Source organism: Dermacentor variabilis, chromosome 1 (genome assembly GCF_050947875.1).
Source record: "Dermacentor variabilis isolate Ectoservices chromosome 1, ASM5094787v1, whole genome shotgun sequence".
Lineage (NCBI taxonomy): Eukaryota > Metazoa > Arthropoda > Arachnida > Ixodida > Ixodidae > Dermacentor > Dermacentor variabilis.
Genome location: NC_134568.1, coordinates 150,446,612 through 150,466,991, shown reverse-complemented (window position 1 = coordinate 150,466,991; position 20,380 = coordinate 150,446,612). Strand labels below are relative to the sequence as shown.

At 40.4% G+C, this 20,380-nt stretch overlaps 1 protein-coding gene across 6 annotated transcripts in view; it reads left to right on the top strand.

Annotated features, from left to right (window-relative positions):
* garz (Sec7 domain-containing protein garz) overlaps nucleotides 1-20,380 on the top strand; it is a 100,982-nt gene that overhangs the window by 5,364 nt on the left and 75,238 nt on the right. For all 6 annotated transcript variants that reach the window (XM_075697553.1, XM_075697576.1, XM_075697547.1 and 3 more), the window contains exons 5-12: nucleotides 3,912-4,018; nucleotides 5,641-6,021; nucleotides 12,498-12,699; nucleotides 14,772-15,016; nucleotides 15,687-15,785; nucleotides 19,472-19,666; nucleotides 19,762-19,903; nucleotides 20,120-20,373. In XM_075697553.1, the coding sequence (XP_075553668.1) occupies nucleotides 3,912-4,018; nucleotides 5,641-6,021; nucleotides 12,498-12,699; nucleotides 14,772-15,016; nucleotides 15,687-15,785; nucleotides 19,472-19,666; nucleotides 19,762-19,903; nucleotides 20,120-20,373 (1,625 nt within the window). The remainder of the gene's footprint in view (nucleotides 1-3,911; nucleotides 4,019-5,640; nucleotides 6,022-12,497; nucleotides 12,700-14,771; nucleotides 15,017-15,686; nucleotides 15,786-19,471; nucleotides 19,667-19,761; nucleotides 19,904-20,119; nucleotides 20,374-20,380) is intronic.

Genomic DNA, 20,380 nt, shown 5'->3' with positions numbered 1-20,380 from the left:
TAAATGGCAACAAAACAATAATAATAAAGTTAAAAACATCAAAGTATGGCAAGAGGCAATAAAGAATCATTCCAGTCGGTTACAGTGTGAGGAAAAAATGAAAACTTGAATAAACCTGTTCGCGCAAAATACGGCGTCAGGGAATTAGGATGATGGTGGCGTGTATGCCTCGACATTGAAAGCGACGGATATGGAGAAGGGTTAATAGCTAGATCTTGATTCCAAAGCAAGAAAGGAAATTGCAAACGTAAATATTTTCTTCGTTGTTCAAGACATTGGATACCGTTAATCTGCATTCATTCAGAGGGTGAGTAATACGGGGAAAATTTAGAGTAAATAAACCTTACAGCTTTTCTCTGTACCTTTTCTAGGCGGGTGATATTGTGTTTATTAAATGGGTCCCAGACAATGCATGCATATTCAAGTTTTGGTCTAATTAGTGAATTGTAAGCGAGTTATTTTACGCTAGGGGGAGAATTTCTAAGCTTATGTCTTAAAAAGTATAGTTTATGGAATGTGGAAGAGCAGGTGTTATCTATATGTAAATTCCATGATAAAGTATTAGTAAGTGTGACACCCAAATACTTATATTTAGTCTCTTCCAGCAAAGGTGACGAACCTAGCCTGTAGTTTAAAGAAAGCGGAGCTTTTTTGCGAGAGAAGCAAAGAAAGACAGTCTTATCAGTGTTAAGTTTCCTGTCCCACGTTTCACACCATTAAAAAATCTTAGCAAGAGAGGAGTTAAGATTGATTTGGTCATTAATTGAAGTTATTTCTTGAAAAAGCACACAATCATCCGCAAACAACCTGATTTGAACATTCGTATCAAGTCCAGTAGTAATGTCATTAATATATAATAAAAACAATAATGGCCCCAGCACACGTCCTTGGGGCATGCCAGAGTCGACCGGAAGGCAACCTGATTGTTGCTCATTAACTGCTACAAATTGGTAGGGATTGGTTAAATAGTTTGATATCCATATGATTAAAATTTCCGGGAGGCCAATGTGTCTGAGTTTAATATTAGTTTGTCATGGGGAACTCTATCGAAAGCTTTACTGAAGTAAAAGAATATTGCATCAATCTGCCCATTGTTATCGAGACATGGAGCGAGTGAATGTATTACTGTCACTAGTTGTGTAATTGTTGAGTATCCTTTTCTAAACCCGTGCTGGAAATGAGAGAGGACTGCGTGGACTACTCGTAACCTTGCAGGAGTTTAATATGTTAAAGGATTGGCACAATTGCCTGTAAGTAGTCATTGAGAGCTGTGGACTGTATGAGCAGTATATAAGCGCTGCTTTTCAACTAAAAAGTCTGAGAACCGCATGAATTAAGATAGCAAGGGACATTATATTATGAAGTATGTCTCTTTACCATTCAAATCTTGCTTAACCGTGTTCCATTGGTCAGTCAAATGTATGCTAATGTTTGTGAGATGTCAGGCAGGTAGCCTCGTTCATATTTCTGACAATGGCACCCTAAAGTACTCTGTATGCACAAACACTCTTTAGCTGTTGCTTAAAGCATATAAAAATTTCCGGAAGGATCTTTGGACATTTTAATATATGGTTAGCCACTGTGTTAGTACAATAGTAAGATGTAACTAGGTGTGACAGCAAGTGTGCTTAGCCAAACTGATCGGTACAAAGCATGTACATGACGAGCACAGTTAATATTGCAGAAATTGAAAATATACAGAGGGGTGTATTTTGTGTACATTGTGACACAAGCATGGGGACATGACACAATGTTTTTTGAATTGTTATGCCATCTAAATATGAAGAAACTACTGCATTGTGTACAACATGCACCCTGCTTCAACTCGAATCGCTTCAAAGAAAGTTTGAATGCATACTCATGAGCATATTACTGCAAGAAGTATTAGGCCGTGTTGTCAGCCTTAAAACTACAAAACAAATGTCCCATCACAGGTTCTATAGACCATTGAATTCACACCCTTTGAAAGCAGTTGTCATCCATGTACTGTTGTTTTCGAAACTTTCTGCTCTGCTTGCAACTTTGTGGTCACTCTGCAAGTAGCTTTTCCAAACACACGGCTGCTTAAAGTGGTACACCCATGTTATCAAATACAGCTACACCCATACTGCAGCACTGAAGAGCATCTATATACTAATAGCACTGAAGCATCTGCTTAAATTCTTCATTATATAAGTACCTTCTGTGGTTGCTTAGTGACTGTTGTGCATACTGCTGCTCAGCACAAGGGAATGGGTTCAACTTTCAGTGGCTACATTCCTGTGGGAGTGCAAAAGTGCCTGTGCAATACTTGCTCAGTCTCAAGGATTAGCCGTACAATGTACGAATTTTGTACCATTTTGTATGGTTATATGGCTGAGGAAAGCACCTCCCCAAAAATTTGACTTTCAAATTCTTGTATGCAAGAACTGCCATTGGTCTAGCCGCCTAAGGAAAAAGTGTGTAGCTGGAAGAAATTGACATGTCATAATGGAGTCATAAGAGATTCCAACTTATGCCTCTATTTCTGCCAGGCAGCAAGGAGAACTTTAGTATATCATGATAGCCGTTGCAGAAATGGCTGTGGCCTTCACTGAACTTGACGCTGTAGATAGGTGGCCTAATACATGGCCTCTGACATTGCTGAAAACACTCAATGCCTGTTTTGGCATATGTAGCATTGATGATCTTGGGTGCCATGCCTTATACCAAATTTCTATCACATGGAGCGACCATAAATGGTGGTACTGTGCTGGCATTAGGGCATCTTAGTTGGAGGTGGCTTAACATGTGCACTAGAGTGCTCACTGCCACACCAAGCCTGTGGTTGTGCAGTTTATTAATGACTGTCATGTTTACATTCTCCTTTTTTACCTGATAACAATTATAATTTTTTCTGATAGTAGTAGTCAAGAGGTTCGTGCTGTGTAGTAAACGTAAACATGATTAATTGTGTCGCTGAAATTGTGAATGGTGTTGTGTTCATTGCTATAAATATATAATATGTATATCTGGCTTGTGTTTCATGATTGCTTGCTTTTTACTTCTGATCACCCTTTCTATGCTACTTAAAATTTATTTTATAGCTTCTTCCTGCCTATGCTATAGTTGAACATTTAGTTCTACTTGTGTACCTATGTACACTGTTACTGCTCCTGCGAAGGAAATGGTGGAGGTCATCAGTAAACCTAGTGGTTGCATCTTCAGTGTAGTTTGGCTAAAGCAGAGCAATGAAAATGTGTAATACAGTGTAGCACAGTGTGGTAGTGGACCTCCTATTTTGTATTGCTTTTTGGCGCACATTTATTTTGGTCGCAGCATGTGCATTATGGCATTGAAAGCTGTATAAGCTTCATATTTGGTTTGTTTGACTTGCATGTTGATGACTTTTTGTCGGGAGAATCTGTTAAAAAAGAGAAGATCACAAGGGAAGGCTGAGCTCATATTTCATGTCTGGTCTGTCGGCATGTGTCACTTATTTACTTATTCAGGGATCCTATGTGTCCTTATATGTCTCTTTGCATTTCGTTTTTGCTTATTTTAATGTGCAAGCCAAATAATCTTTATGTGAAACATGTGATTAGGCAGGATGTCCTCAAAGTGTCACTTTTTAACTCAATGCAATGATAAATAAGCCAGTGGCTTGTTTGTGCCGTCATTTTCTCGTAGAGAAGGGCACTGCTGAAGAAATAAACGTGCTTATGCAACTTGTGTGTATATGTTGAATGCGCACTGACTACATATATAGGGTAGCTTGAATAGTCATTGCTGAATCAGTTTGGCTTATGATGTATTACTAACTTAATGTTAAGAAAGCCATGGCTGCTGTGATGCAATCACTGTCAGTATTTCAAATGGGTTGCAACAGGTGTATACTGGAGGAGTGTCTGGCCTGCCTGGCAAATATATTTTGTTTTAATTTTGCATTGCAGAGTTACTGCGTAAGTCAGCAGAACAGGCCCTCATGGACATGGTGCAGTTACTTTTTTCTCGCCTTCCACAGTTTTCTGAAGTTGCTAAAGGAGGTTGTTCGAAGAAGGTGAGTGACTTAATACATTAGCATTTCCCTGAATTAGTAACATCTACTAACAAACTACTAGCGGTATGTTGCGCTGAAAAGAACACAAGCTTAAGGTGTTTATTTATTACATTTAGGTGTGCTTAATTTCAAACAAAGAGTTGTGCGGAATAGTCCTCTGGCGCTGTTTTTCATTCTCACAGCAATTTCTTTTTACTTTAATGATACTTTCATAGAAAGATATCAAAATAGACTAGGAGCTACACAATACTTTTTGGTATTGTGCTGCTGAACTCGAGGGCATGGGTCTTTCACTACGGCATGCCTCATAATTAGATTGTAGTTTTGGCATGTAAAACCCCAGAAATAAATAAATTTTTTTAAATACCCCATAGTTTATTAAAGCAGGTGTCAAAAGCAATTTTATTACCTTACTTCCCAGTATGAATAATATTTTTTGTGGATCTAGGTTGCATAATGCTAGGTCAGTTGTGCTGGCTACCTTTAATGCATTTTGCAGTGAAAAGTGATTAAATAGTTTATGTGCTTTTGCGTCCCATTATTGCACAGTGGGCTGTGAGGGATGCTGCCTGTGCATGCTTCCGGATTAATTTTGGTCATTTGGGACTCTCTCATATGCACATAAACCTGAGTTCACAAGCATTTTTGTATATTGGTACCATCATTACATGGCCACGCTGGCTAGAAATTGAACCTGTGACTTTATGCTGAGCAGCAGAACTTCATAGTCTTTGGGCCACCTTGGCAGGTGCATTTTAAGGGTGATATGGTGACAAACTTGTAAATCATCCTTTGGGAACTTTAAATTATGCTTAATTTTCTCTTCTGTGCCCTTCCAATTAGGGTCTCTATTGCTTGCCTTAATCTTTTTTTACATGATGTGCTAGTGTGCTTGTTAAAATGTGCATTTATTTTGTTATTGCATCTCAACATTCTGTATGTGTCACACAGTGGCACATCTGTACTTTGTTTATTGTACATGCGAAGTGTTTTGTGGTTGATATCGTACAATATCAAAGTGTTCGTAACTTAAGTTAAAATTAAATTCTGGGGTTTTACATGCCAAAACCACCATATGATGCGCGGCACGTTGTAGTGGGGGAGTACGGTTTAATTTTGACCAGCAAGGGTTCTTTAATGCGCACCCAATGCGTGGTACGTGGGTGTTTTTGCATTTCTCCCTCCATTGAAATGCGGTCGTCATGGCTGGGATTTAATGCCGCACCCTCGGACTTAGCAGCACAAAACCAAAGCTACTATGCCATCACGGCGGGTCTATTTGTAACTTCTTGTTGCCCGTTTATTTTGTGTAAGTAGATTGGAATAAAAGGAACATCACATTTATTCATTCATAAATTATGCGCCTTTTGAGTGAGAGTGAGTGAGTGAGTGAGTAAGTGAGTGAGTGAGTGAGTGAGTGAGTGAGTGAGTGAGTGAGTGAGTGAGTGAGTGAGTGAGTGAGTGAGTGAGTGAGTGAGTGAATCTCACTGTGAGTCGTGTGGGGCACAAAGGTATAAAGTAAGATTCAGAACCTTGTGGCTAACTTATTATGCTGTTTCTTCTATTTTGCATTAATAGTTAACTGCATGTTTGACTTTTTCTCTTTTTTGTGCTTACTGTAGTTGAAAATGAGGGCAAGTGGCATGGATAACTCAAGAAGTACAAGGAAACGCCGATCTCCTGTGCCCAAGCATAGAAAAATTCCTAGAGAGCCTGATTCTCAAGTACAGCAACAAGCACCTTCCTTTTCTCAGCCAGTTGGAAATGTGGCTTCACAGCCACATACTCCTACATCAGAGGAACAGCAGCCTGTAGGAGAAGCTGCAGGATCAGGGGCAGGGAAAGCCCCTTTGGCTGGGACAATTGCTGAACCAGAAGTGCCAGCTGCTCCTGACTCGAGCCTTGAATCTGGCCCTCTAACAGGGGTCATTCACCTCTCGGATTCAGTGTCATCAATTGTAGACCTAGATTCCAATCAGGCAGACTCTTCAAATTGTGTGCAGGTAAGGCACATCTACTATTCAGGTACAGTAAGAAAAAGCAAGTTCTGTACTGTCTTATGTAAGCTAGACACCTAAAGATACTGATTGAGCAGTCAAATCACTGTTGTACTTAGCTTGAAGAACCACTTCCTGTGCGTTGATATTTACTAGCAGCAGACCATACACCATTTATGTCATGGTTATACCATAAATTTTGCTAGAATGTGTGTGATAGCTTTCAATAAATATATTTCTGAAGAAATTTTTGAAAAAGACCTAATGTGAATGGCAATTTAATGAATGCAGTGTTTCTTAACCCAACAGTTGGAGTGAGGAGGACACTCAATCCAACAGTTGAGTGTCCCCCTCAACTGTTGGGTGGCACCAATAGCAGCACCCTGCTTACTGCATTCCTTCTTTCTTTTCCTTCTTTCTGCTGTGTTCTTCTGGTAACCTTTCAAGATTGGTGTATTACAAAGGTGCCCAAGAGTGACAAAGGAGCAGTGACAGCATGGATGGGACTTGTTAGAAACCCCCACTTCTCCATTTCCTAGATCTGGAAGGGTAGGCCTATATGTGTGAGCTTTTTCTCACAAGTAATTCTTGGTCATGAACTCAATGGCTAGTTTCTATTGGCCGCTGCACTGGCTGTAGCATCATCTGGTTGACGTAACATACAGTGAAAAAAATAGTGGGGGACTTGAAATCCACGGGAGCGAGCAAGCATTCTACTGTGTGTGATTATAGGCTCCTTACTGTTCTGCGGTATGATATTTGGTTCGAATTTTCATGGCAGCATTGCCTACAGATCGAGAACATTTTCTTACCATGTTCAAAATGTGTGTTCAGGGTTTTTAAATAAGAATGTGACCAATTGTTGCTGATCAACTAACTTGATAGTGCTAGGGAAAGTAAATCTTTACCTTAAATGTATAGGAAAAGTATAAAAAAGCTCATATTAATTTACAGTGCTTAAAATTCAGTCAATTAAGTACACTTATAGGTTGACAAAAACAAGGTTTATGGAAGTAAAATAGAGTAGTCAACTGGCCAAACAGCTCTTGACCAGTTTTATAGGCAGTATTCATTTATAAATTATGCAGCGGTTTTTGATCACCAGTCGTGTGGTCATCAATTTCACCATCGCTATAAAGGATGGACAGGGTGCAAGAAATTCAATTGTCAAACCATTTGCTATATTTTTGTGAAGTTTAGAGGGTTCGTTTGTACACAAGACATAGGCCTCCGTACCAAATTTATTTCCTTTTAAATTTTCAGAGAAGTGGCTTGTGGAAAATAAAGGACTATGTTTAGGAAGAATACCATTTTAAAACTGAAAGCTTGTCACCTTTATATCGTAGATCTTCTTAAGAGAACCTATTTTCTGTCATTGTGTGGTTACTTTTTATATTTCACTTTTTCTTTATTAAGAAAAGTAATTGTTCAAATGACAGCGCCATTTTCTAGCTTGTGCCTTTTCCTTCAAAAGTTTCAGTTTATCAGAATGAAAGAAGCTAAAAAGAAAAAAAAAACTGGTCTTTATTATTTTATTTTAAATTTCACCACAGAAAGCGCTTCCTTGTCCTTTATATATGTAGTGTGTAAATTATAGTTCTCATAAGGTTGAACTTTGGTGGATAGGTGGGAAAGGAGAAATGCAAATTCAAAGTTCCAGAAATGTGCCACTTAATTTTTACTGAATGCATGTTTCTAGAAACCTGTCGTGAGAATACCTTCGGCCTTATTGAATCCAGTACTGTCTTTTAAGGCAGCAGCTGTAAGCTTCGGGAAATTGGTGGGTTAGATTTGGCTGGCAACGCCATGCCACATGGAGTTTTCTGTAAACTCAATTGAAGCATACATGAATGCGGCGCTCTCGTGGCATCACTGCTGCTGATGTTATTGAAAACAGACTGAGAACTGGTTTTTGAAAACTGAAAATCAACTTCTCTAAATTTCGCTGGTGGTTTATGGCAATAGGAAGTGTGCCTAAATGTATGAAGGTGTAGCTGGGTTGTTTTACCACTGTTACGTGAATTAAAAAGTAACCATACATTGTGCTTTTGTGTGTCTCAGTAGCTTTCTGGTGTTGCTGTTTTACATACATGTTAAGCTGCTCGTGAGGCACTGTACTCTTATTTAAAAAGGTTGGAGCTGTCTCATTAATTAATGGATTGTTATGTGGAGCCCTTGAGCTCGTAGATCTCACACTAGAAGCATTGAAGGAGACACATTACAGCATTTGGCAATGATGGGCTTGAATAGGAACTACAAAAAACTCCATCTTGCGTATGGCCACTCATCGTGTCTCGTGAACCAGTTTGACTTTCTTATAATGGCTTTTGTTTATTTCTGATAACTTCTTTTACTGATTCCACAACTTGTACATTGACTGAGATGACACCGATTGACATGAAATTGACATAGACTGATTGCTAGGCGTCAAGAAAACCAGCACATGCTTCTTACAATGAGAATCTGGGGAAAGTATTTCAGAGGGTTCTCATCATTATGCCCCATTGACAAAATGTGCTAGGAGTGTTTTTGCATATTGATGGAGGATAATTGCTGCATTCATCCTTATAGTGCAGATTCAGGTGAAGCTTTATCTAACCAACCTCAGTTTTACCGAACCTGGGATTTTACAAACTTTTCTCATTTAGCAAAGTATATTTGTGTTGCAGTTTCCATTTAATGAAGTTCACATAAATCGGATGGATGTACTAGCCGGAGCTAACAAAAGAATAATAATAATAAAAAAAAGAAAATTGACTGATGATTGTGATACTCCCTACTGTGAAATTTGAACGCAGCTCTATACTTGTTTTCATTTTGCGATATATTGGCTGGTGCGGGCAATGTTTTTTGTGGCATGTTGCAAACAGAGCGAAGTGTGGCACGACTGCCTCGTTAATCAGGAGATTGTGAGAGACAGCGCAGGATGCTTGGGTATGATTCACAGCAGCCGCCACAGACAGACCTCCCCTCATGCAGTGCTTTGTTTCCACATGAGGTATCGGCGATGTCAGTGGTTAACAGATCATGCACATTACACTGGCACCATCTTGTAGCCATTGTCGCTGCAGCGCCCATCTTGTATGGCACTTTGCTTTGCTTGTCACACTTTCATCATACCCTCTTCTTCCGCTTTCTGCCTCATGGTTCCATTCAACCCTCCTCCTCCTCCTTCCTCCTCGTACTTTCTTCGCTATCAACGTCTTTCTTCCCCTGCTGTGCTTCCATTTGCTCTTTAATACTTCTCTATGCTCGTTTGTAAGGTTATGAGGGGCGCCAACACTCGCCGCAGGAACAGCTGCCAAAGAGCTGTGCTCAAAAATTCGCCCAACAGAGCATTTATTATTTGTATGCACCCTTTTGTGTGTAAACATTGCCAGCAAGTGACAAAAAAAAACACTGCTGGTTGAGCAGATAACAGAACACACCACAGCACCATCTGTCATGCTAGTACAGAAGCTGTATTGGGAATATGCTCCCAGATGGGTCAGCAGCCAATCATAACAGAAAAGTCCCAGCAAGAAGTGAGCTTAAAAACACCTTGGCAACTATGAAAAAAGTTGCATTTTCTTGGTTTTGTCATGTCATGCCGTAGTCCTCATTGTTATTGTGAATGACATTATGGTGTTAGCAGCCTTGCGAATCACTGTTGTAAACAAACGGAATGGCCTAGCATTGGCAGGCTGTGATGGTGATGATGACAATGATGATAACGATACATCTGTATGCATGGCACCATGTGGCAGCGGGATTGCTAGTACTAGGTGCTGTCTGCACGGAAGCTTTACTCTTGTACTATCTCACCCACACATGCCAGTGCTTTTGATCCCATGGTTACTGCTTGATCATGTTGCAAAATTTTGCCCATAAATGCTTTGCTTGAAGCTGCTATTTACCAGGACAGTTCTAGGAACCTGTGAAGTAATTTATACTACTGAGAAAGAAGTCCTGATTTAACAGTATTTATGATTTAATGAAGTTTTTCATTGCAAGTGGATCTTTATCATGTTGAGGTTTGACTGTACTTAAAATTGCTAATGATGCCTGTGTCTCTAAATACTGTTTATTGCTTCTGCTGATGAGTCATGTCAAGTTTGTTTTGTTGTTTTTATGAAGCCTTTATATGCCAGAGCTTTTGTGTACGTAAAGGTAGTTCAAATGATGCTAAGCAGGTTGTCAAGGTGCATCATAGTTGCAAGTGAAGCTTCTATAGCTTCCTCATATATGAGCCTTCCCACATGTAAGGTTATAGACAAACAAAACACAAATGGTACAACCCAAGAAAAAACACTAGATATGGAAGAATTCTATTGAAGTGTGTCATATAAAGGTGACGTTGATTTTTTTTCCTTCATAAGCAGCATTCTGTTTATAGAGATTTGAAAGAAAACTCACTGCTATGTAACCTACCTCAAGTACAACATTACAGCTTTTCTGATGCCTGTTTTTATTGATGGTAAAGTGTTATAATGAGCTGCAGAACCTTTTAAGCTTATCTTGTAATGTTCCAGGGTGTCTACCAACCGGGAAAACCGGGAATTCTCAGGGATTTTGAGTAATCTGGAAAAACTCAGGGAAAACTCGGGGAATTTGTGCCTCTACCAGGGAAAATTAGCTGTAATTTTATTGAAAGGGTCGAAAGTCGTGGTAATGCTGGCTCGAGCAAGACAGGAATCGTAATTAATCATCTTTGACGTCCTGTCGTCGGCTGGAGGAGTTGCCAGTGTACAGTCAACGACCGACTTTCCGGATTACCGATAATTTGGACGGCTTCGCGGAACCACCACGTACACCATAGAGTCAATGTATCAGAACGTCTGAAATTTCGGACGCAAGAACTCTTCGCCGTCCAATTTTCCGGACGTTTTGCCGTGACCGCAGGTCCGAAACAGCATTAATCAAAGCCATCACTGCTGCCATTTTGATTACCTCGCTGCCTGAAACCGGCGCTCTCGCACGCAGATCCGCTGGCAGCCTTAGCCACCGCTGCGGCAGCGCTAGGCCTAGCTGCTTCGGCGTTCGCTATGAAGCTTCTTGCCGTTGGGGGCCGTGTTTTTTATTGAAAGAATTCGCTGCTGTCAGTAATGCCGCGGACTCCGTCTTTGCGGTCCTCGCGATTGGCTTAGAAGCTTGGATAGCAGGGTGCGTTGCATAATGCCGGTTCCTGAAAGTCAGCTTCGCCTCCGTACGGAAATGTTATTTGGTGAAGCATACGCAAAAGTATTGCAGTGAAGCGTAACAAGCGTGGGAAGGGGCTATTGCCACGGGACGCAGTATGTATTCCTTAATTATACACACGTATTTCCAGTCACAGTATGAGCACCGATATGCCTACTACGTGTACCGACAGGCCTTCAGAGCGTTTTCGAATGTGCCTGTGGAGGCTTGAGCCCAGTAAATGACATGCATTTATTTTTTTCCAACTGGCCGACTTCTCAGACGTTTTTGCGGCCCCTAAGGAGTTTGAAAACTAGGACGTGGACTGTGCGACTGACCAAGAAGATGCTTCAAATGGTCCGTGGGTCGAACGAGTGATGGAACGAGTACAAGAACAGAAAGGACCTACGCATTGAGGAATGAACGGGAAAGGAAGTGTGCTGCCGCCGTTTTGAATTAGCTTGAGCTCTAAAAACAAAGTGTTGGCTGATGCCGAGATGCAAGTGTCCCTCATCCAAACCAAAATAAACTCTTTGAAGCAGTGAAACACAACAATGAGGCGTCGTGCGCGGGCTGAGAGTATGTCAGGACAGTTGAGGTTGATTTACGAGCTGTTGAGAGTGAATCTCATTTTGTGGCAAAGTTCGGGCCTCATACCACTGAGCTTGCTATCAGTTGATAGAAATAGTTCCTGTTCGAAAATATTTGCTTTTGTATGCATCTCCTTTTCTATTCGTATTTGAGACAATGTCCGACTCAATTTGCAATTTTTTCGAAGACATTTTATTTGCTGTGCATTTTTCTAACCCCTCCCTTCTATTCTCTTCTTGAATAACACGAACACTACTCCTTAGTATTCAAATTGGATTAAGTCGTTTTTTAAAAATTTTTTTGATATGCTTACCAGAAAGTGACCGCATCGGGCGATATGGTTTCAGCTAGTCTTGACATAAAACAGTTCTGAATCACTCAGGGAATTTTGCAATGGCACTCAGGGAAAATCTGGAAAACTCAGGGAATTTGGAAATGTCAACTTGGTAGACATCCTGTGTTCTCAATCTATTTTTCCAACAAATACTGAGCAATGACCTTTAATACGGCTGTCGTGCCTTGGGACAACATTGGTGTCTATAGTGACTCTTTTCAAGAAAAAGGGAAGACAGTGCTGCATAATTTTATTAACAGAATTCAAGTTGTGTTCTGTGAAATCTAGACAAGGAGCAAAACTAGCTAACAACACTTAATCAGGATTGGCATATGACAGGAGTTACTTGTTGCTTGTTACACTTCTGTGCAGCTTTGTGATGCTACAGTCTTGTGCGCAGGAGGGTTTGGAAGGTGCCCTGTCCATGAGTCAAGAGCTGACTGGGAGTGAGTACAACCTTGTTGTACAGGAGCCATCAAGTTTGGAAACCAGCATTGAGAAGGAAACCACAGGAACAGTTGTCACGATGGGTGGCACTGGAGACAATGACTATGTGAATCCACATGGTGTGCGGTTCACAGCATTGCATGGTAGTCGTGAAGGTAAATATAATAACTAATGGCAAATAGTTTTAGGCTTCTAATTCATTAATGGTTTTGGTTCATTGACTTTAATCTCCCCAAGTAAAACAGGTGCTATGTGGACTAGCATAATGTGGTAGGTTCTGGATTATTTTGAACATCTGGAATTTCTTAAAGGTATCCATTGATGGGAAAAACTAAATCAGTTTAGATTGAAAAATTATTCCTTTAAGACTCTAGTTTTATTAAATTTGTGGAATGAGTTTGATTATTATAAGAGAAAATGAAGGTCGAATTTCTATTTGTTAAATTTTATGCCAAAACCACAGTGCCGGTACATCAGTGCGATGTCACTGATTTCAAAGTGTTTTGTTGTACTTTAGCCCTTCTGGTACATAGAAAGCTTTCAAAACTTGCAATATAGTCCATCTTTACCGATTAAAATGTAAACTAGGCCCATTCAGGTGCCATCGAAATTCATGATATCACAGTGAGCTGGTGCAGAAACTTCAAGGCGGTGTTGCCATATTTCTTTCATTTTTGTCTTTTCTGGCTTACCAAGCCTACTGTCATGATAAGAATGGCTTTCTTCACATTGTGAAAATTTAATTGACTAATAGTACACCTCAACCTATTTTTCTTTTTATTATGCCTTTAGCCTTTCAAGTGCTATTTAGTAAAAGTATGAAGAAATGCTCAGAGAAAGAAAAAATGCAGTTCTGAATAATGCATTTCTTAAAATTCTAAATACTATACATGTAGCATCCACGTTCACAACTTGTGCGTGGAATCAGCAAAAAACAAGAATAATGTATATTCACTAGATATCATTTGAAAATTTTGACTCAGTTTGTTCAGTCCTACTGATGGCATTTTTATTACATATGGTACAAAGATGTTGTAAATGTGACATGTACAGTCAATGTCCCCATTTTTCGGACTCCCTAGGGAGCACGAGAACGTAAAAAAAATCGGGCTGTCTGAAAAAACAAATGCACGTCTTTTACTGTCTTGAAGGGCTCAATTTGCCAGATCCACATCCAAAATAGCTTTGAAGGCCTGCCACTACACTTATTAGGCATCTTGGTGCTTGTACTATGACAGGAGACAGCGGGTGTGTGCGTGTATAGTTAAGGAGTACATATATACTATGTCCCATGAGAGTGGCCCCTTTCCACTCTTGGTTGGTGAGCTTCAGCTGACTGTAACTGCTCCTTTGGCCTCACTGCTCACATGAGCTCAGTGTTAGTAATCTTGATCTAGGCTTTATATTAAAAATGAGGTCTACTTAGTGTTACTTTAATCCAGTCATGATGTAAGGCATAGATCACAGCTGCATGGCAACATGCACGAAATCTTCTGGCATGTGTTGAGAGAGAGAAATTGCAGTCTAAATGTGTGTGCAGCAAAGAAGGGGCCCATGTAAAGCTCACATGGCTTAGCAATAAAGCTTAATCAGTTTTTTTCATGAATATGTGTTTTAATACCTGATGTGTATAACTATGAACAGAAAAGAGAGATCATTTATGCTATCCCTGCAGTTGTTTCCTGTAATTGGTAAGATGTTATGATTTGTTACTATTCACAAGGCTTGCAGTGTGGATAGAACTCATGAGGAATTCACTTTTCTTGAGGAATTAATTCATGAGCAAATAAATTTTTGTGACAGTAAATGTTTTTGTTGTGCCCTTGACTCTAAACTGCTGATGCTGCTGATGCTAGCTGCTTGTAGTAATTGTAAGTTTTGTGAATGTTATCTCCATGGATCTTTGTTCATAAAATACGGGTTCATTGTCTACAGACATTACTGATGTGAGTGGTTGTATTCACTTTAATACAAAGGAGAAAAATTATTACATAGTTTACTGCTGAAAAATGCAAATGTTGTTTGTAAAGCACATATTGGGCAGTATGAAAAAATATACATTTAAAATATAGTAAGCAATCAAACTTCATGTGTTGATATTTCTATCTTTTATTTATATTCATCCAAGCACTGATTAGTAACATGTGCAGTCATAATTATTGCTCTCTCTGCATTTTATCATTGGCATGTGCAAAAGTAGCTGAGATGCTGGTTCCTTTTGGTGCAGGAGCAGGTCCCGTAGTGCCCTACGGGCTGCCATGTGTGTGGGAGCTGCTGCGTTTCCTTGCCAGCCTGCTGTATGTGCCTGAGGCAGTGGGCCACAGCCAGCAGCAGCAGCAGAGCCTTGAGATGATGATCCACTCAGGCCTCAACCTGCTTGCTGTAGCTCTGGAAAGTGGTGCTGACCACATCAGCTCCTTTCCCTCCTTGCTCAGCCTGGTCAAGGATGATGTCTGTCGAAATCTGCTCATGGTAAGTGTTCACTCCTCTCTTCATTAGAGTCTGTGCTTGATCTCATGGCTGTGCCCTTGGATGACTAACATACTCTTAAACTTGGAAGTTTATTTTCTTTTTTTGGGGTTAAAAACCCTCTTGGAGATGCTTAAATATTCTTGACATCCCACTTGTACTTTAGAAATTTTACTAAATGATTGCAATAGTATTTTGCTTCCTGAAAGACTTGGTGTGCCTTTTTCTATTCTTCTTGAAGAGACATTTTCAAGCACCCTGATGTTGGCTACCACATACGTCATTTTAGAGTCGAACCTCAGTATAAAGAAGTTGTGTTGAACATGAAAATACCTTTGTTATATCTGATGTTTGTTATTAGTAAGTATTCACTACATGTTGACATCAATGAGAAACATTATAGATATACTTAGTTATATCCGATAATCATTCTGTTCATGCTCATTATATTGAGGTTTGATAGTATAGTGACATCAAAACGTTATTTACAATAGTGATATGCTAGGACCATTAAGTTTGATGCCTACAACTTTTTTTTCAAGCTCAAGCTGTGCAATCATTGTGAGCTGTGTAGTACATGTGGTACAAATGTGTGCTACAATCTTCTTTGCAGAATGCTAATAAAAGAAATATGTTAAATTTTAATGGTTTGACTTGTCTTTGTCTGTTGCAGCTCTTAAATTCATCTCGTCTTTCCATTTTTGTGTCCTCTTTACGTGTAAGCTTCTTGCTTTTCGAAGCACTTCGTACTCACCTCAAGTTCCAACTGGAGGTAAGTGAATGTATGCAGTCTGCTTTAGACATTCTTTACTGTTGAAGAGCCTATGGAACGCCTCTTTGTTGAAGTTAGGCTTTGCTATGGAAATAGTAGTGCACTCACTGATGAAATAGTTAAACCTCGATATAACGAACTTCAATGTAACAAAATTCTCGATATAACGAAGCATTTAACTTTTCATAACCTCTTGTATATAGAACACCATGTATTTAGAACCTCAATATAACGAAGTGTGTTTGTATGGCATTTCAGTATAACGAAGTTTCACTGCTGCGGCAAAGGAATGCCAATACAATAAATGGAAACTTCCGCTCACGCAAATGGTCAAATGATTGAATCACAAGCGACTACTTGCAAACGTACCTCTCTAATCGCGCGCCACGCGACAAGAGCAACCGCCGAAGGGGAGCCGCATCATGTTCCATATCAAGTACAAGTGCGATGTGATCCTATCATGTCTCACGCACTGTGTGCTTTAGGTGCTAGTGAAAGTGTGTGAGGGTGAGACAGGACGGTGGCTTCACGAGTGCCGCCTTCCCACGCGAGCAAAGAGAAAGAGGAGGAGGGGAGCGGGCTCGCGGTAATGCGATCAAGCGCGTGCGAGGGGGCGGAGGGGAGGAGTCGGGGGTAAGTTGGCGCACCTCTCAGCCATGGCTGTGCATGGCTGTAAGCGCAGCTGAGCGCATGCATAGCTGAGGACCCTGCTTGAGATGTAATCTGCCGCGTGTGCAAAGAGTAGGCGTGCCGAGACGGCATGGCACCATGTAAGCTGTCTTACCTCGAGTTTAGTATTGGAGGTTGCGTAATCTCGAGTTTCGGTGACCCGTTGGAGTGAAAGGCAGACTAAGCATTCGCTCACCGCTGCCGGCGCTTTTCCCGATAGTGTCGTCCCAGTGCGGGCGACGCTATCAGCCGCCGGGGTGGAGTGCACGCAAAAGCGTGGCTGGCTTCGCTTAACTTGTAGCGTCGAGAAGATATCGCCAATGTACGTGGCATGAAACCGTATCATTCGTTGCCGACTCCCAAATTTATCTAAATGAATTGTTTTCTCATTCAAATTTGCTTTTTTTGATTGCCCGATAATTGGGAAAATTTTGCAGCCCTCTTTCATGTAAGAAAAATCGATCGGCGGTTGCACTTATTTCCATAAAATGTTGAATTTCACTACAACGAAATTTCAATATAACGGAACAAATTGCCAATTTTACTGACTTCGTTATATCGAGGTTTAACTGTTTTGTTATGAATGATTTTGTTTGTTACGAAGCACCAAATATGAATGGAGGTATTATGGATTTCTTGCATAATGCACACCTCTGACAAGTTGTAAACCAATAGCTGACTTTTAAATATTTGTTCTGTATTAGTAATATTGATTCCAGTACTGTAGTACAAAGGCTGCATTTATTACTGTGCTTTGTTTGAATGTTGCTGATTGCTGATTGATTGCAACCCACTCCTTTGTATATTGCATCATTACTGAAGAGGATACGTAAATAAATAAGATTAAGTTAGATGTGCAGGCAAGTAATCCATCAAGGCCACACCACATTGCTTCACTGCATATACTATATTTGATTTTTTTTCTCTCGTCATAATACTGATCTCAGTCAGAATTAAAATTTTTCTCACATGCAGTGTGCGCTCTCAGTTTGCTAGACTGCACCAGGCATGCTTGCTTACTTGCGATTTTATGATGGAACAATAGCTTTTAGTATATGTAATGTGATGTTGCATATAGCACTTCAAAATGTGACAGAAGTGTGGTGCGGGCAAAGAGTTAACTTGCAGCTTCTGAGGTTCATGCATAATGTAGGATTGTGATACACAGCTGGTGTTTTTGTGGTGATGTGCTTAAGGTGTTTGTGTAGTGTGCTCAAGAAATGGTTCAAGGCCCCATTAAGAAAGCCTGACAGATTGTCATGTGTACATACATTCACTCTCAGAAATTTTTGGCATACAAAAGCCATGAAAAAAGTGAATCTGAGAACTGTTTTGTAATTGGGAAGTGTACTGCTTATATTGGGGGGGGGGGGGGTGCACCCACATGTGTGCTAAGACATCAGATAATTGCAGATATTTCATGGCTTCCATGTCCCCAAAACTTCCATGAGCAGTAATGTGCTCACACTCATGTATATACTAGAAGCAGGAATGTGTTTGTTGTACTGCCATTTACAGCATGACTGCCCCAAAAACTACTGTTTTATTGCTTTGTCATGCCAGCATTGTTTGCTTCCTGCCGTTTTCTTTCTTCAGTGCATGCTCGTTCAATCACCAGCCTGCCATTAAAAATAATTGTTTGCAAAACTGAGAGTTGATTGGGCCAAAGGCTTGAAGTTCTGTGTGTGTAAAGGCTTGGAGAATGTGTTATCATTGTGAATCATTTAATGCTTAATCGAAGCTTGAAAAACATCAATTTTCTACTTGCATATATAGGCGCATGTGTATATTAATTCTTCAAGTATGAATTAAAAATGAACACGTGTAGTTGCTGCTGCCTGTTTTATTTTGTTCATATTGTATCACTGGGTATCGTTGCCACAAGCGTGAGAGGGACACTAAAGAGAAACACTAAATCAGTTTTGGAAGACAAAGTATTCTTTCAAAACTCTATATTCATAGATTTTGCATAATAGCATGATTATTAGAAGAGAAAATGACGGTCAATGTTTTATTTTTGAATTTCGAACCCAAAACGCCAGGGCTGCTACGTCATTGTGACATCATGGATTCTTTACTTCTTTACTTCAGTCTTGTTTTTTATTAGAATACGATGTAGTCAGTTTTACTGATAAAAATTTAACTAGGCCTCAGCATATGCAGTCAAAATCCATGATGTCATGGTGGGCTACTGCCGGAATTCGAAGGCGACAGTGCAGCCAGTATGTCACCCGTATTTTGTTCTTGTGTCTTTTCTGGCTTACCATGCATATTCTTGTGGTAGGAAATGCCTTTCGTGGTATTGTAGAACATTACCTTAGTAACACAGCTCAAATAATTTTTTTCTTTAGTGCCCCTTAAAGGTTGAGGTATCATCCAGTTCATCATCACTCTGTGTATGTGACAAAAAAAGTATAGAGAATATAGATTGCGATTTTTGTTTTTAATGCCTACTTGCAGTAAACCTTCATTATAACGAAATTGTTTTATTCAAATTATTTCATAATTCGAACCATTACTCGATGCATACTGTTAAGCCGTTCTGCTGTGAACTAGTGAGGGGCGTGTGCGCACTCACAGAGGAGCTCATGCACTAAGCGAAGCTTTTCACGCCAGACAAGCGAGTGACCTTCTCTGTCGCCAGCTACACCATAGCGCTGCCTGCGCCCATTCCATTATCAGTGGTAAGTGGTGATGCCATGGCACTTCGACGAATATCACCCCCCCTCCATCTTGTCCTTAAGGTGTCCAGTTGTCCACGGTTGCAGATTTAAGCCCTGCAACAGGTTGGCTTTGCTGCAGAATTTGGCCAATGTGTAATGGCTTACCTTTCAGCAGAAATTTTGTGCAAATGGCTAATTGCCTACCAGAGGTTGCTAGGTAGAGCTGGGTGCTATGTGTTTGTAAAGTCTACATGGCTGTCTCTTGCTGCCCTAGACAGCTGGTGACACAGCTAAAGGTGGTTGTAGTAATACTTGTCTTAGAGGTGTATGTTTGTGTCTGTTCTTCCTTTTCAGATGTATCTCACCAAGCTTATGGAACTGATTGTGAGTGAGTCAACTGCTGTGACAAGGGATCAAAAGGAGCTGACTGTAGAAGCTGTGTTGCAATTTTGGAGGATACCAGGCCTTATCACTGAGCTGTACCTCAACTATGACTGTGACCTTTTTTGCTCCAATTTGTTTGAAGATCTCACGAAAGTACTGTCAAAGGTCAGTGCATGACTTGATGCAACCAAATGTCTTTTTATCAGTAAGCTAGTTTGACGTGTGGTGTTGTTGCTTATTTTTTCCACATACTTTTTCAGAATGCTTTCCCTGTGGCAGGTCTGCAGCCTATCCACCTCCTCTCACTAGATGCTTTGCTTGCTGTGATTGACAGCATAGAAACACGGTGTCACTTTCGCATGTTGAGTGAAAGCCAGGCTGCTCGTGGTGGAGCGATATCAGGTGAATGGAACTTCCCACTGTCATGCATTTTATGATGTGCATCTTCATTGGGCTACATACCTCTATTTATTGCAAAATTTCACATGAGCTCCAGAGTATTACAAAATGTGAATTTTGTTGCACCAAAAACTGCTCCAAGTCATAACTTTGAAATAGTATCACTATATTATTGCTCAGTGTTGCATTGCGTGAAAATGCATTTTGGACCTCCGACAGGGTCGCTGCTTGATGGTGATGGTGAGGGCTACCACTGTGAGCAAACTGTGCCATTGGACCAGTGTCACGTCTCTCCCTTTGGGTACCAACTGGGCCAGCAGTTGGTTCACGGTCAGGATGGGTCTCCTCAGAGTCTCACTTCTGGAATGAAGCCTCACTTTAGAAGCTCTGTCTTCATGCGACCAAATCGCAAGTCCATTTCTGAAAACATCCCATCTCACGAAGAGCTGATGGCCATCAAGCACAAGAAAAAGGTGTGCT